General features: G+C 33.2%; 1 protein-coding gene and 1 long non-coding RNA gene across 2 annotated transcripts; one reads left to right on the top strand and one right to left on the bottom strand.

Annotated features, from left to right (window-relative positions):
* Window positions 1-1498: 1498 nt before the first annotated feature.
* On the bottom strand, window positions 1499-9919 carry LOC136804561 (uncharacterized). Its single transcript, XM_067061159.1, has 12 exons — window positions 9821-9919; window positions 7126-7176; window positions 6167-6237; window positions 5874-5951; window positions 5502-5657; window positions 5081-5267; window positions 4843-4989; window positions 4574-4624; window positions 4347-4409; window positions 4036-4098; window positions 3592-3636; window positions 1499-2855 (listed from the first exon to the last, which is right to left on the bottom strand). Exons 1-12 carry the CDS (start codon window positions 9843-9845, stop codon window positions 2551-2553), a joined length of 1242 nt encoding a protein of 413 aa, XP_066917260.1. The 5' UTR covers window positions 9846-9919; the 3' UTR covers window positions 1499-2550.
* Window positions 9920-10040: 121 nt separating this feature from the next.
* LOC136804562 (uncharacterized) lies at window positions 10041-12132 on the top strand. The gene is made up of 3 exons (XR_010846278.1): window positions 10041-10163; window positions 10451-10546; window positions 11478-12132. It is a non-coding gene; the product is annotated as an uncharacterized lncRNA (long non-coding RNA).
* Window positions 12133-13174: the final 1042 nt, after the last annotated feature.

The following is a 13174-nucleotide window of genomic DNA, read 5'->3' as shown; positions in this document are numbered from 1 at the left end:
CTTTGGGATTTGCACTAAAGAGAGTTTACCATCAAAATAACTAATTATTAGAATCTTTTGGAACTTAGGGCAAATTGAGACAAAATAAAATCCCTTTAGGAACAGTAAAAACATTATTTAGTCTAGTCATTAAAATCTTATTTTGTTTATGTTAAGACATTACTTTTTTTTTGTTACCTCTTAAGACTAGTAAACCTCGTAGTAAACTATTCAGAGTATATAAACATCCCCACATTGTTTATGTTATTACTATATATTCAGAAAGCGTTTAAAAATATCCATAGTATATTCATTGTAATCATGCATCATATCTACTTGTGCTGTGTGTGAAATTAATTCAAGGTTGTTAGGTACTAGTCAAAATCCTCCTAAGCTCTCTTCTTTCAAAAATTTGATGAAAAATTGCAAATCAGGAGCACTTTGTACTGATTGCATCATGAATACATTTCTCTTTCATAAGTATAACGCTTATAAGCATACACAGGCTCAGGTTTTGGTGACAAAGGGGTAGGCACCTAATTATAAAAAAGAAACATGTAACAAATTAAATTATAAAAAAACACTACTCGACTTCATCCACTTTTTGATCAAAATATTTGGCATTAACTGCTGACCTCTTTGTTTACATTGTTTTGATGGACCATTGCGTTTCAATTGAATGTTGTTCATTTTTCAACCATCATTGGACACCCAATTAGGTAAAAAAAGTTAGCGACGGCCCAACTGCTTACGGGGTATGATTTTAAGACAAAAAGGTAGCTGATTTATTTTTTAACATTATCAGGGGCGCTGACATTAGATAATTTCACGGTGATGAACTCAACCAAAGTTCGAATGACACTGTCTGGATGTTAGAAATAAATTGCATTCTCAGAGAGTATATTTATGTTGTTTGGCAGGTCGATTTGTTAAAATTGTCTCCACAAATCTTAAACTATAACATAAAAAAGATTTAATTGATACACTAGGAAATTTCCCACAAATATTAATTTAATTTAATAAAACTTTTTCTGGTTTCTAGTCCTGTTGTGTCATCTTTTTCATCTACCCTATTGTCCAACAAAAATTTAGTCATCTCAGTCTCAAGCCAGTTCTTATTTTGTCCACTTTGAGCCTCGTTGTTCTTACAAAAAAAAAGTGTAATATTAGAAGGGCTCAATTTTAAGATTTTCTCCCAGTCCACACCTCTAGACCTCTATTTACCAATTGCTGTAATACTTTTTTCCTAAAAATACTATTTTTTTCTTCATTATTTTAGATTTTTGTATATTGTAGTCTTTGTAGGGGGGGGGGATGGGGAACTATTTGCCTTATCTTTACTTTATAAATAGATAGATGTGTGTCCCAAAGAAAATATTTCAAATCATAATCGAATGACACGGTAAATGTCTAGAATTCCTACCCTAAGTGACATAACGAATACCCTATGACACCATTATCCGATACAGAATAAAGTGTGTAATGAATATAAATTTGAGGTCAAGAATAGAACGAAATATTACTTTTAATGCTATGTTTATGTTTATGTCATATCATGAAGAACAATTGAAATGTCCTATGGTTATAAAATATAATGTTTTACAAATGTCAGGTTTAATCAAAACTACTAATTTAAATATTATCATCGTATACCTTAGGGTTTTGTCCATAATCCTCTAAATCAAGTTCCCACCAAAATTTTCCCTCGTCTGCCAAAGTTTAATTGTTTTTTGATTTGCCATTTCTACGCCACCTAGAGGTTTAAATTTTTAGCATCCGCCAAACTATATTCGCGCCAAATTTAAATTATTGAAACAAAAGAAACTAGTTTGCTCAGCTTTCCTTCTAGGTGCGCGAACGAGCAATATACCCTTTTTTAGAAAAATATATATATTTAAATACGAAAAAAGTATACAGCTCTATTTAAAATATCGAGCACTACCAAGAAAGAAGATTCTCTTCATTATTTAAAAATAGTATATAAAATTAATATGAAAAATAGCAGTATAACTAATCTAATGGACCAATCAGAATCAAACTCATTTACTATCGCTGTCAGGATCAAAATCACCTTTTCGAAATTTGAATAGATTATTCTGATTTAAATTCTGCTTGCGTCAGCATATATGCAATGCAAAGAATACAATATAATATTCCTATTTATGACCTTGATAGAAGCGTGTATAAACTGTAAATACAAACTTGGCAAAAAACAATCGCTTAACATGAAATAATAGTATAATTTGAAAAAAGAACTATAGACTAATTTAACGAGTACAACAAAAGCACGAAAGAAAGAATTTTTCTTGACTTTAGTGAAACTATCATAGCTTAATTAATGAATCACCTACCTAAATAATGTGAAATATTGAGCGATGTTAAAACCTATTGTCCTCGTAAGCTCAGGATGATACGATTTGACGTCGCTCAATATTTTACGTTATTGCCCTCAAAAACACTTAGTATAGGCCCATAATATAAAGAGACGATACAAAGGAAGCCAGTCTATAGAGACCCTCATTTTATAAATTTTTAGTACTTTTGCAGGATTAAATCTATTTACAAAACTTCCTATTCTGTAAATGCCGTTAAAAATTGTACTGCAGCTGAGGGTAGGTGATAGAGGTCATTGTCGTATAATAATTTAACCACGTAAAATTCTGCCTTACTTCGTTTTTTCCGAATTATGCAGTTCCACGTCAACGATTGTTTCCTGCCAAGTTTATATTCACGGTTTTTAATCTTCTCCAAGAAAATACCTTCAATTTTCCGAGGGTATACGTCAGTTAACAAGAATAACCAAAACGAGTCTTGGTGAGAGGGGTCCGCGTATACTGGGACGATCATCCCCTTTTTAATAGCACCTTTGGAGAGTTCTAAAATCGAAATTGCAAAAGTAAATTAGATAAAAGCCATTTCCTGAAATCGATAACGTTCAATTTGTATAGATGATTTCGTTTGTTTCCTTTTTATTCACTTTAGGAACATAACACATAGGGTAAAAGCTTTTACAATGTGAAACTTTCTCAGTGAATCAAAAAGTTTCAACACAATTTTTCATTTTTGTGTACCGGGTGACCCAAAAAAAGTTTAAGTGTTTGGTGGCAACGTGGAGCCACCCAAATGGTTTTCTGATTAATTTTTATTTTCATTAGAAATTCTATTCTATTAGATAGAGGAAAGCCCAACTTAAATTTTGAGCTGTAACTTTCCAATTTGGTTCAGAATTTACGAAGTTATAAACTTTTAAAGTAAAAAATACTTTAAAAAGGGTTATCAAATTAGGCATACTTTAATGCTTTCAGAGAAGTTTTTTTTGAAAAGTAAAGCTTTTAACTTCATGAAATACTGAACCAATTTCAAAAATTTATACCTCAAATTTTAACTTAGGCTTTCCTCTATCAATAGAATAAAATATGAATTAAAAGACCATTTTTAGCTCCAAGAGGCCATCAAACACTTTTTTGTGGGCTACCCGGTATTTTATGTAATCTGATAATTAAAAAAAAAACATGAGTTTTTCAAAACAAAACGCATCATAGCCGAAATCATCTATTTATTGTACTGTTTTTTTCGTTCCCTGATATAATACGACAAGAAGAATGTTCTCACCTATGACACCTTCAACAATATTTGAAGCTTCGACACGGCTTGAACCTAAAAAGAAAGTTTCTTTGTTAAAACAGGTAAAAACACATCAATCCGTCTAGCAGTTGCAAGTTGTAATATTGCAAATTAGATACTCGCTTAATAATTGGTATTCCCTCCTAATTAGGCTAGAATCTGTAGTAAATTCAAACATAAATTTGTTACAATTGTCAGAGTAATATTATTTTAAGTTCGATCAAGACGGACGTCAATTTAAGTTTAAATTAAAAAAAGGGCTGTTGCGAACAAATCCTTTGGGAGTTTTATAGACGAGAAAGATAGAAATGGTGTGGCGTCAAGATCAAGCTTTAAGATATTTTGGATGAACGAATACAACAACAAATTTCGTAACAGAACAATATAGATAAGTTTATCCAATTCCAACCAATTCGTTCTAACATTCCTTACCTTGGGTACTTAATTCGGTTTGAGTGGGGCACTGCACTTCTTCAATAGTACTTTCTGCTGACACTGAAATAAAATCAAATCAATACATTGTAGATGAAAAATTGAGCAAGAAAATGGGTTGCTCTAAATTTTAATAAACGCTTAACGTCATAATGAAAGACGGGTTAGTAGAAATTAATTAGCATTATAAAAAAACGAGCAGTATTTGAATTTGCTAAAATTTTGTATTTTTTATAGAAAATTTATTGACTTGACACATAGAGGTGAAGATTTTTTCGGCTATCAAAAACCAGAGAACACATTTAACTTACCAATCACATTTTGCGTGGTTTCGCCGGTTTCATTTGGCACACAACGTTGGGGTACATCAGAGTCTGATAAACAAGCAGATTTATAGCCTTTAAATTAGCTAAGCAAATAGTTTGTAACGGTATCATTTTTAACGCATCAGAAGGCTCTTAAAAAAGATAACTTTATTTTAAAACTAAAAGTAATGGTAAAACGACGAATCTGAACAGTGCAGGATTTCATTTCGTACCTTCGAACAAAAGAGTCACCGTTGTCATCGCGTTATTTTCGTCGGACATTCCTGATTAATAAATAAAAGCAAGTTTACAAAAAAGAACAGTTCTCCAAAGGCAAATCTAACAATGATTATTTATTACTTAATACCCAAAGCATCACGGTTCACGATTACGTTTGTCCTATTAGCAAAAGGATCGAAAAAATGCGAGAAATAACTAAGCTCGGTTGAAAAAGCAACACACTTATGTCGAATTTTTTTCCAACAAAAAGGGAAGAACTTACTTTCAGTACCAGGACCAACAGTTTTGGAGGGTGTTTCAACCACGTCAGATGGTGCTTCAACCTCACTAGAAGGTGTTTCAACATTGTCCGATAATGTTTCAGCCTCATCAGAAGGTGTTGTAACCACAGATTGAGATTTACGATAATCTGAAAAAACATCGGTGAAAATAAGTTTAAGGCTGAAACAAACAAAATCTTTTAAGGGAAAACAGATGCTGTTAGATAGTGAAAAGTATACCTTTATATGCCATCTTTAATGTCTCCTTGATAACATCACCAAAAACAACATTATTCTCCACCACCAGGCTTTCCATAAAATGAGTGGCAAAGCCAGGAGTCGCATATCCATCGACATGGACCCTTTGCTCGCCACTCAAATAAAGCACAACGCAATGGCTGTTACACCTCTTGTTTAGGGTATTTAACTAGAGATAAGAAGAGAAACACGCTGAGAATAACATTTTTAGTTATGAAATTATTTAAAAAATTTCAAAGAATCAAACTCATTTACTATCTATCTATAAAACCTTTAAAAGTTTACTGTATTATTGGCTATACTAAGGAGGTAAATAATGAAAAAGAACAAAAAAGGACCCATTCATTTTCTAGGCTATTTTTTCTAAACAGCAAAAGGTTCAACAAAAAATATTTTAACTTACTCTTTTTCTGATAATATTTTTTTGTTGGCACAGGTCAACTTTTCCTTTTGGGATGTCATCCATTGTTGTGGCTGTCAATTTTGATTGCTGCATTCCACAGAGACTGCACTTCTTACATGCGTTACTGGGCATGGGCTCTCTGCAATGTTGACAACACTGGAAAAGAATGCCATAAAAATATTTAACAAGTTTTGAAATTACTACCATGATATCGAGGGTACGACTCCTTTTACCCCTTTGGAATTTATTGAATTATGGATACACACATTTTGCTGTAAGACAGCCTTATATTGAAAGATCAAATTAGAGAACTGAAAATCTTGCTATATATCCTAACTTAAGAGAATACATTCACAAAAGAATCTTTCTCACCTTGTTTTGCTTTTTGCCACAAGAACCACATTTCTGGCAGGCATTAATGTTCAGCGGTTCTTTACAGTGTTGACAAGACTAGATGAAAGGAAAAGAGTGACAGTTAGAACTAAAATAATATAAAGTATTTATATCTTTATATCTCTATCTGAGAAAAAATTACAGGAAATCGTGAATTGAGAAAAATTTTAACTTCAAATCTTAAAAGAATGTTCACATTAATAAAAGAGGTTCAAAATTATTTTCCTATATAGAAATGGCTAGCATTCTAAGATCAAGCCGTATCATTTTACCTTGTTTAATTTCTGCTTTTTTAAAGACGATCCACCTTGATCAACACCTTCCAAATTTACTGTACAACTATCTAAAAAGTAAAATTAATAACCTTCTGTAAACATTATTTCTATATGAATCAACTAGCCACATGATATACACGGTCAGCAAACGATGTCATACCTCAGGATGCAAGCCTATTTTGCAATCTGTGGATCTGTAGACAGGAGTTTCATTATTATCAGTTAGGGTCAGGGTCAGGGTTGGAGTTGGAGAAGTCGTTTGCCAACCACTCTACACAAGGGTTATTTTTTATCAAAAGTTTTACAAACAAATTGTGAACAATTTGAGCTTCATTCAAAGCTTCATCTTTTATTAAGGGTACTCGATTAACTTTCGACCGTTTTAAATTTTCCTTACTTTGAAATTCAAAACTTACATTCCAAGTCAAAATGTTTTGTAAAGTCTCCCAGTCAATTGTCCAACGTCGAATTGTCCAATGTTAAAGTCATCGTGATTTTAGTAATTGATGTCATGTCATGTCATGTCATGTCAGTTAGTTAGTTAGTTAGATTGTTAATCGGTCAGTAATTTGTACAAGTAAATTATTGAATTACTGTATTTACTTGTAGCTGAAAAAAGGTTGAAAAATATTTTACTGAAACATAATGGGTGTCATTGGACCCTTCAAAGCCCATCTTAAAACCTCCCTTCTCAATATTATGTAAAAAACTCACCCTTTCGTCCTTCTCTTCAAAAAAGGGCCTGATTCATTTTTATTAAGGTCTCTCAATAATGTTTTAAAAATGATTATTATAACTAATTATACCCTTCTTTAATGTACAAAAAGTAACATGTAGATTCTTAAAGGAGTTTAGGGGAAAGAATTGGAAAGCAAGACATTCTTGTATTTCTCCGATATCGGCTTATGGTTAGATTTTAAGAAGAAGAACATCACATTAAAAACAATGATGTATACCTTTAACTGATGATGGTTGGTTTTCTTTCAAGGTTCTCTTGTTAGTTGTTCCTGACAAATATAAAATACATCATAAATAACCTAAAAAAGAATTTCAAATTTGTATAAGTTACTCCTCAATTTAATTGAATCATCTACATTTGTACTCAAAGTTTAAAACCCGTTTCTTTCACACATCGTTTGATTTTTATATTTAAAACAAGTCTTTACTTTACTTGAAATACTTAATCAAAAAGAAACTTCAAAAAAAAATTATTGAAAGAAATATATCTTTCTTTTACTCCTTTTTATTTGGAGAATTTCTAGGTTGTAAGTGAGAGATCAGGAAGAAAAACAAGGAATTTTAAAGGCACATTTTTATGGCCTCAGAAAAATAAACAACAAAATAAGGCTATTTTCATCTTATTTTCTGGTTACAGAGCATGGTTTAGGTGTGTTTGCAGAATCAAACTGCAGTTTTTGATTGGTTGAAAGTCACAGTTTGTAGGCTTTACTCGTCCAAGCAAATACAGAAACTCCATAAACCTAGCGGTCATTCAACCTAATGATCAATCAACCGAAACGATCCATCGACCCAACAATCCATCAACCAATCTATCAACCAACCTATCCACCAACCACCAATTCATCAACCTACCAATTCATCGCAAACCAATCTGTCAACCTACAAACCCATCAATCTACCAATCCATCAACCATCTAATTTGCTGACCTACCAATCAATCAACCTACCGACCCATCAACCTACCAACCAATCAACCTACCGACCCATCAACCTACCGACCCATCAACCTACCGACCCATCAACCTACCGACCCATCAACCTACCAACCCATAAACCTAACCAGTGCATAACAAAGTGCAACATTCGCCTTACATGTTCAATTCCACAATAATTTATAATTGTAATTTCGGTCAGTCGAGGGTTCATCATATTCCGAGATTGGAAACTAGACAAAACTAAAAAACAGGGGCGTTAATAATGTATGTAATATTAATTCATAATTTATTTATCTTCAATTCTTACGAATACAAAATTGGCTTTGTTGCTTCTATACCAAGAGATCGGGTAACTTGCATCAGTGGAGGCTAACATGCATAGCCCTCAAATAAAAAACTGGCTGGTCATTAAAATACAACTATGCAGCTCCGCTCGCAGCTTTACTCTACCATTTTTGTTTTGATTTAACTTTGTTTTTTAATGAACAGCCAGGTCATTTATTTGAGGGCTATGCATGTTAGCCTGTATTTTGACTTCACGGTACTTATCCCCGGATGGTTTCAGTTGTTTAGAAGTATGACAAAGCATAATTCCAAAATGCCCGTCCACCCAATTCACTCAATCATTTTAAATTTACTTTAATTATCCTATGATTTCCAAAAAATTAAAACTTTTAATTCATAATTATATAAAAAAATAAAAAAGTTTGATGCTTCAGTGAAATATTTCAATAAATTCCTAGTTTCAATTTTCAGTGGGCATTTATCTAGCGCTTTGATTATCGCACTACTAAACAATCAAACAACCTCCCGATTTATCCACCTAGTGATCTATCCACTAGCCAATCTGTTGACCTACCAATCCATCGACCTACCAACTCGTTGACCGATCCATTCATCTATCCCACCCACCAATTCATTGAGCAACCATCATTCCCCCGCCGACCTATCAATCCAAACGATCCATTGGCCTATCCATCAACTAACAAACCCATATACCTACCAATCCTGCAATCCATTGAGAATTCGTTGACCTACTAAATTCATCAACCAACCAATCCGCTGACCTATACCCAATCCATTGACTAGCAATCCCTTAACCAACCAATCCGCTGACCTATACCCAATCCATTGACTACCAATCCCTTAACCAACCAATCCATTGGCCTGCCAGCCAACTAAACAGACGATCTCAATCGAACAGAATCGACGGTCGAACCAGTCGAACCAAATCGAATGCAATCGACCGATTGAAATTCGATTGTCGAACGCAATCGAATCTCAATCGAATATTACCGCAATTTTCAGATTTGATTGATATATATTCGATTGCGTTCAATTGATGTTCGATTGCGTTCAATTGGTGTTCGATTGCGTTCAATATTGATGTTCGATTGCGTTCGATCGTCGATTCATTGACCCCCGGATAGTTCATCGCATAATTTCTACGGGAAATCGAAAGTAATTTCATTGGGCTTGTGATGTTTGAGAGCTTGGATGTTGGGAAGCTGCAAGAATAAAGCCAGACAATCTCAATCTAACGGAATCGACGATCTGACCAGTCAAACAACAATCGAACCAATCGAATATTACCCAGAATTTTGACGTTCGATTGAGATTCAATTGCGTTCGACAATCGAATTTCAATCGGTTGATTGCGTTCGATTTGGTTCGACTGGTTCGACCGTCGATTCCGTTTGATTGAGATTGTCTGGAACTAACCAATACGTCAACCAACCAATTTGTCGACCTATTGATCCATCAACCTAACGATGATCAATCGACCTACAACAATGATCTCCATATCATAATGACCAATCCATATCATCCTGCTAACTAGCGCACTAGCACTAGCTAAAGCTGGATCCATATTATTATATCGATTGGTTGATGATATCAGATGTTCAAATGATTATATACCCACTGATTGATGATCCTTCTGTGATGAAATTTGAAAAAAATAAAACAAACAAACCTTTTTCTTGCTTATTAGAATCCATAACGAGATAACTAGCAATGTGTGTTTGTCAGATATAAGAGCACAGTCGATTGGCACTGAATGAAGTATGAGCAGAATACAGGGGAATCTTACGCAACTAGGATACCATTATTAAAGCGCAAACTAAATGAGGAGGAGTGAGCGCAAGGCGGCGGAAACGGCACTTAAAAATCACGGATAATCATTGATTTAAGACTCTTGCGAAATTAATGATTATCGTTGATTTAACGGTGATAACGGGTTGAAAGGCCACTTGGCGAGGACAATAAAGAAGAAGTGCTGGAACCAGCTCTAAAGAAAAAGTGTCTTGAATCTGAAGGTATTTTAACTTGGTATTTTATACTTTGTCTTTATATTAGTAAAAACATTTTCAATTTTGTCAGGGCGAAAAGTGTTCTACAATTTAAAAAAGGGACTTGTGTCGAGATTTAATGTTTTAAGCGCCATTTTTTTAGTTTAGGTATAAACTTATTTCTTTTTTTATGATTTTTGTTGGCGAAAATTTTTGTTTTCGCCAACAAAAATCATAAAAAAAGAAATAAGTTTATACCTAAACTACCATTTTTTAACACACCCCCTAAAATTTACTTTTGTTTCTGTTACTAGACAACGAAACCATGGAGGTCAAGGAGGAACCTATTAAGAAGCAAATCATCCAAGAATTAGAATCTAACAAAGAAAATGTTGCGAATAAAAACGAAGGTTTGTACCTACATGTTTTTTATAAACATACAAAAATTCGGAAACAGACTTGGAGATGGCTGAAAAATGCTTTTAAGGGTGCTCATATCCCAAGCAAAACTTGAGGGAAATACCAAAAATCCTTAAAATCCCAACCAAAAACAACCAAAATAAAAAAAACAACGTATTTTTCATAGACTCAAGGCAATGCTTACCATATGCTTACATCTTTGTTATATCTGAACCTAGATATGCTTATAAGTGCAATGCTTATAAAAAAAAATCAATCTTAATTCATGCCTTTCAATCAAAAGGTGAAGTAAGCACTTTCGATCTACACTTTTTTTCTAAGAACAAACCATATGAACAGAATACGGCTTTGAGTGCCAAAATATTAACATCAAGTTTAGAGCATTTTAAGGCTTTGTGGACTTTAAAACACTCGATTTCTTTGGAGAATGGACAAAAATACTCAAAAACTGGTGAAAATGAGAACATTTTAAGAATAGTTTTAAGCTTAAAACTTAAAAGGTCAAGAACATCCAAAGGCTTAAAAAAATTGGATTTTCTTATTAAAAACGTGTTTTTGAAGAAATATTTCATTCCAACTTGTTTTGAAAAGATTGCCCTATCCAAAGGTGCAGTAAAAAGTGAAAGTTATTTACTTGTTTTTATATAGGCTTTGTGGACTTTTAAACACTCGATTCTTTGGAAAATGGACAAAGACATTCAAAAAACTTTTTAAGAACAGTTTTAAGCTTAAAACTCAAAAGGTTAGGAACTTCCAAAGGCTTAAAAGAAATTGGATTTTCTTATTAAAAACGTGTTTTGAAGAAATATTTCATTCCAACTTGTTTTTGAAACACTTAGGTGCAGTAAAGTTATGTGAAAGTTATTTACTTATTTTTATATAGACTTGTGCTTGAAGGTGTGACTTTATCTTCATTTTCAGTTATGGAAACAGACGAAATCAATATAGATTCACTACTTACAAAAGATGTTGAAAAAGAAACTTCAAAAGATAATGAAATGCTTCAAGATTCTCCAGAATTCTAATCATTCATTCTTGAAGTTAGTTTTATCAAAGGATTGATACCTGGCAAATAAGTTCAACTAGTAAAGTCTTTACGAATAGAGAGGCTGTCATCGTAACGTTACAATTGATTTTGATAGTCAAAAAGAAGAAGTGACACTTGAGCATAAAGTTGTTAGTGGAATTCCACCGAGCTGGAATTTCCATGTAGAATTGCCACACTCGAGTGCAAAATTGCTGCATTGATTGGTTCTCTATTCTGGACATTAATTCTGGACATAATCGTTAATTAACGTTTCAATTTTCTCCATTTCTTAAAAATGGTTATTCTTATAAACAAAACTCTTGATCAGTGTTTAAATAGGTCATGCAGGGTTTATAAAATTTGAGTTTATATCAGTGATGGTTTAGCTGTGTTTTTTAAATTTATTGTCAATTTTAAATTTTAATGTTATTCCCAAAAATATTTATTTATGACTATAAATTAATGAAATTGTGTACATAGTTTTATTGAATTTATTTATATTATTGTTATTGTTAATATGATTATTACAGTTCGCGAAAATTTAAGTTTAGAGATCTACATTTGTTGTTCTTTGAAGGTAAAAAATACTGTTGTTCGAACCTGTCTTATCAAAGCCTTTTACTCAAGGCTTAAAAAGTTTAAGGCAAGAAAGTATAACATTCTTTTCCTTTCTTGTCCCAGTAGCGCGGTGATCAATCAAAATTAGGCCAAACTGGGGAGGCAATTTTCAAAAATTGTGATTTTGACGCCCCCTATTAAAAGTAAAATATGTTTTAAGATAACGCAAGCGAAGCGAGCATGAAAATTTTCGGGTACTTTTTCTCTTTTTGGCTAATAACTGCTAATAGCGCTCCGCAACGCATAGGTCAGCTTGCAACCCTTGTACCCCCGGGTATTTGGCTTTTCCAATTCCTTTCTGTAAGCCTTATATTATCAAAATTTCAAGGTTAAATGTTTTTAAGCTACCCTTAAAGAGATTGCATTTTGGTTAATAGGTAAACCTTAGAGACTTTTTTACTATTTCTTTCCCTCGAAGCTAAAATGAGACTAATTTGAAATTCTCTGGTTTTTAGACTTTGGAAAGGTCTATCATCCTTAAGGCATGCACATACCTAGTGTCCATTTTTGTCTAAGTGCCCCCCCCCCGCCCGGGTATTGGAATTGAAAATTCCAGACTCTATACATAAATTCAAAATTACTTTTGCCTGGACCAGTACAATTTATAAAGTTTGAGAAAGCGTTTCTGCAAGATAACATATCAGGTTGGATCTCAACATTTAGCCTTTTTCTTTCTTTAGCAAATAAGATTTCCGAAAAAAAGAAATAAATTTATTGGAATTGCTAAAATTGAATGATGTCCAACCACTACCAAGACGACGAACTGGCGTTTATCTTTGGGTGGCAATTTCAAGCTTGGTGCTTCACAGTGCATAAATTCTTAGCTACTCCAGGCTACTCCTTCAGATATAAGAAAGTAAGTATTTTTTGATGAATCTGGCTAAAATTAACCAGCTAATTTTTTTTGGGGCTCCGCTTTTCTGCAGCATTTTAGCTTCAAATTTATGGTGCATAGGCATGGTCAGCTCTTCCA

Source organism: Clytia hemisphaerica, unplaced genomic scaffold, assembly GCF_902728285.1.
Source record: "Clytia hemisphaerica strain Z4C2 unplaced genomic scaffold, Clytia hemisphaerica genome assembly, whole genome shotgun sequence".
Taxonomy (NCBI): domain Eukaryota; kingdom Metazoa; phylum Cnidaria; class Hydrozoa; order Leptothecata; family Clytiidae; genus Clytia; species Clytia hemisphaerica.
This window is presented reverse-complemented; position numbering and strand designations above follow the sequence as displayed.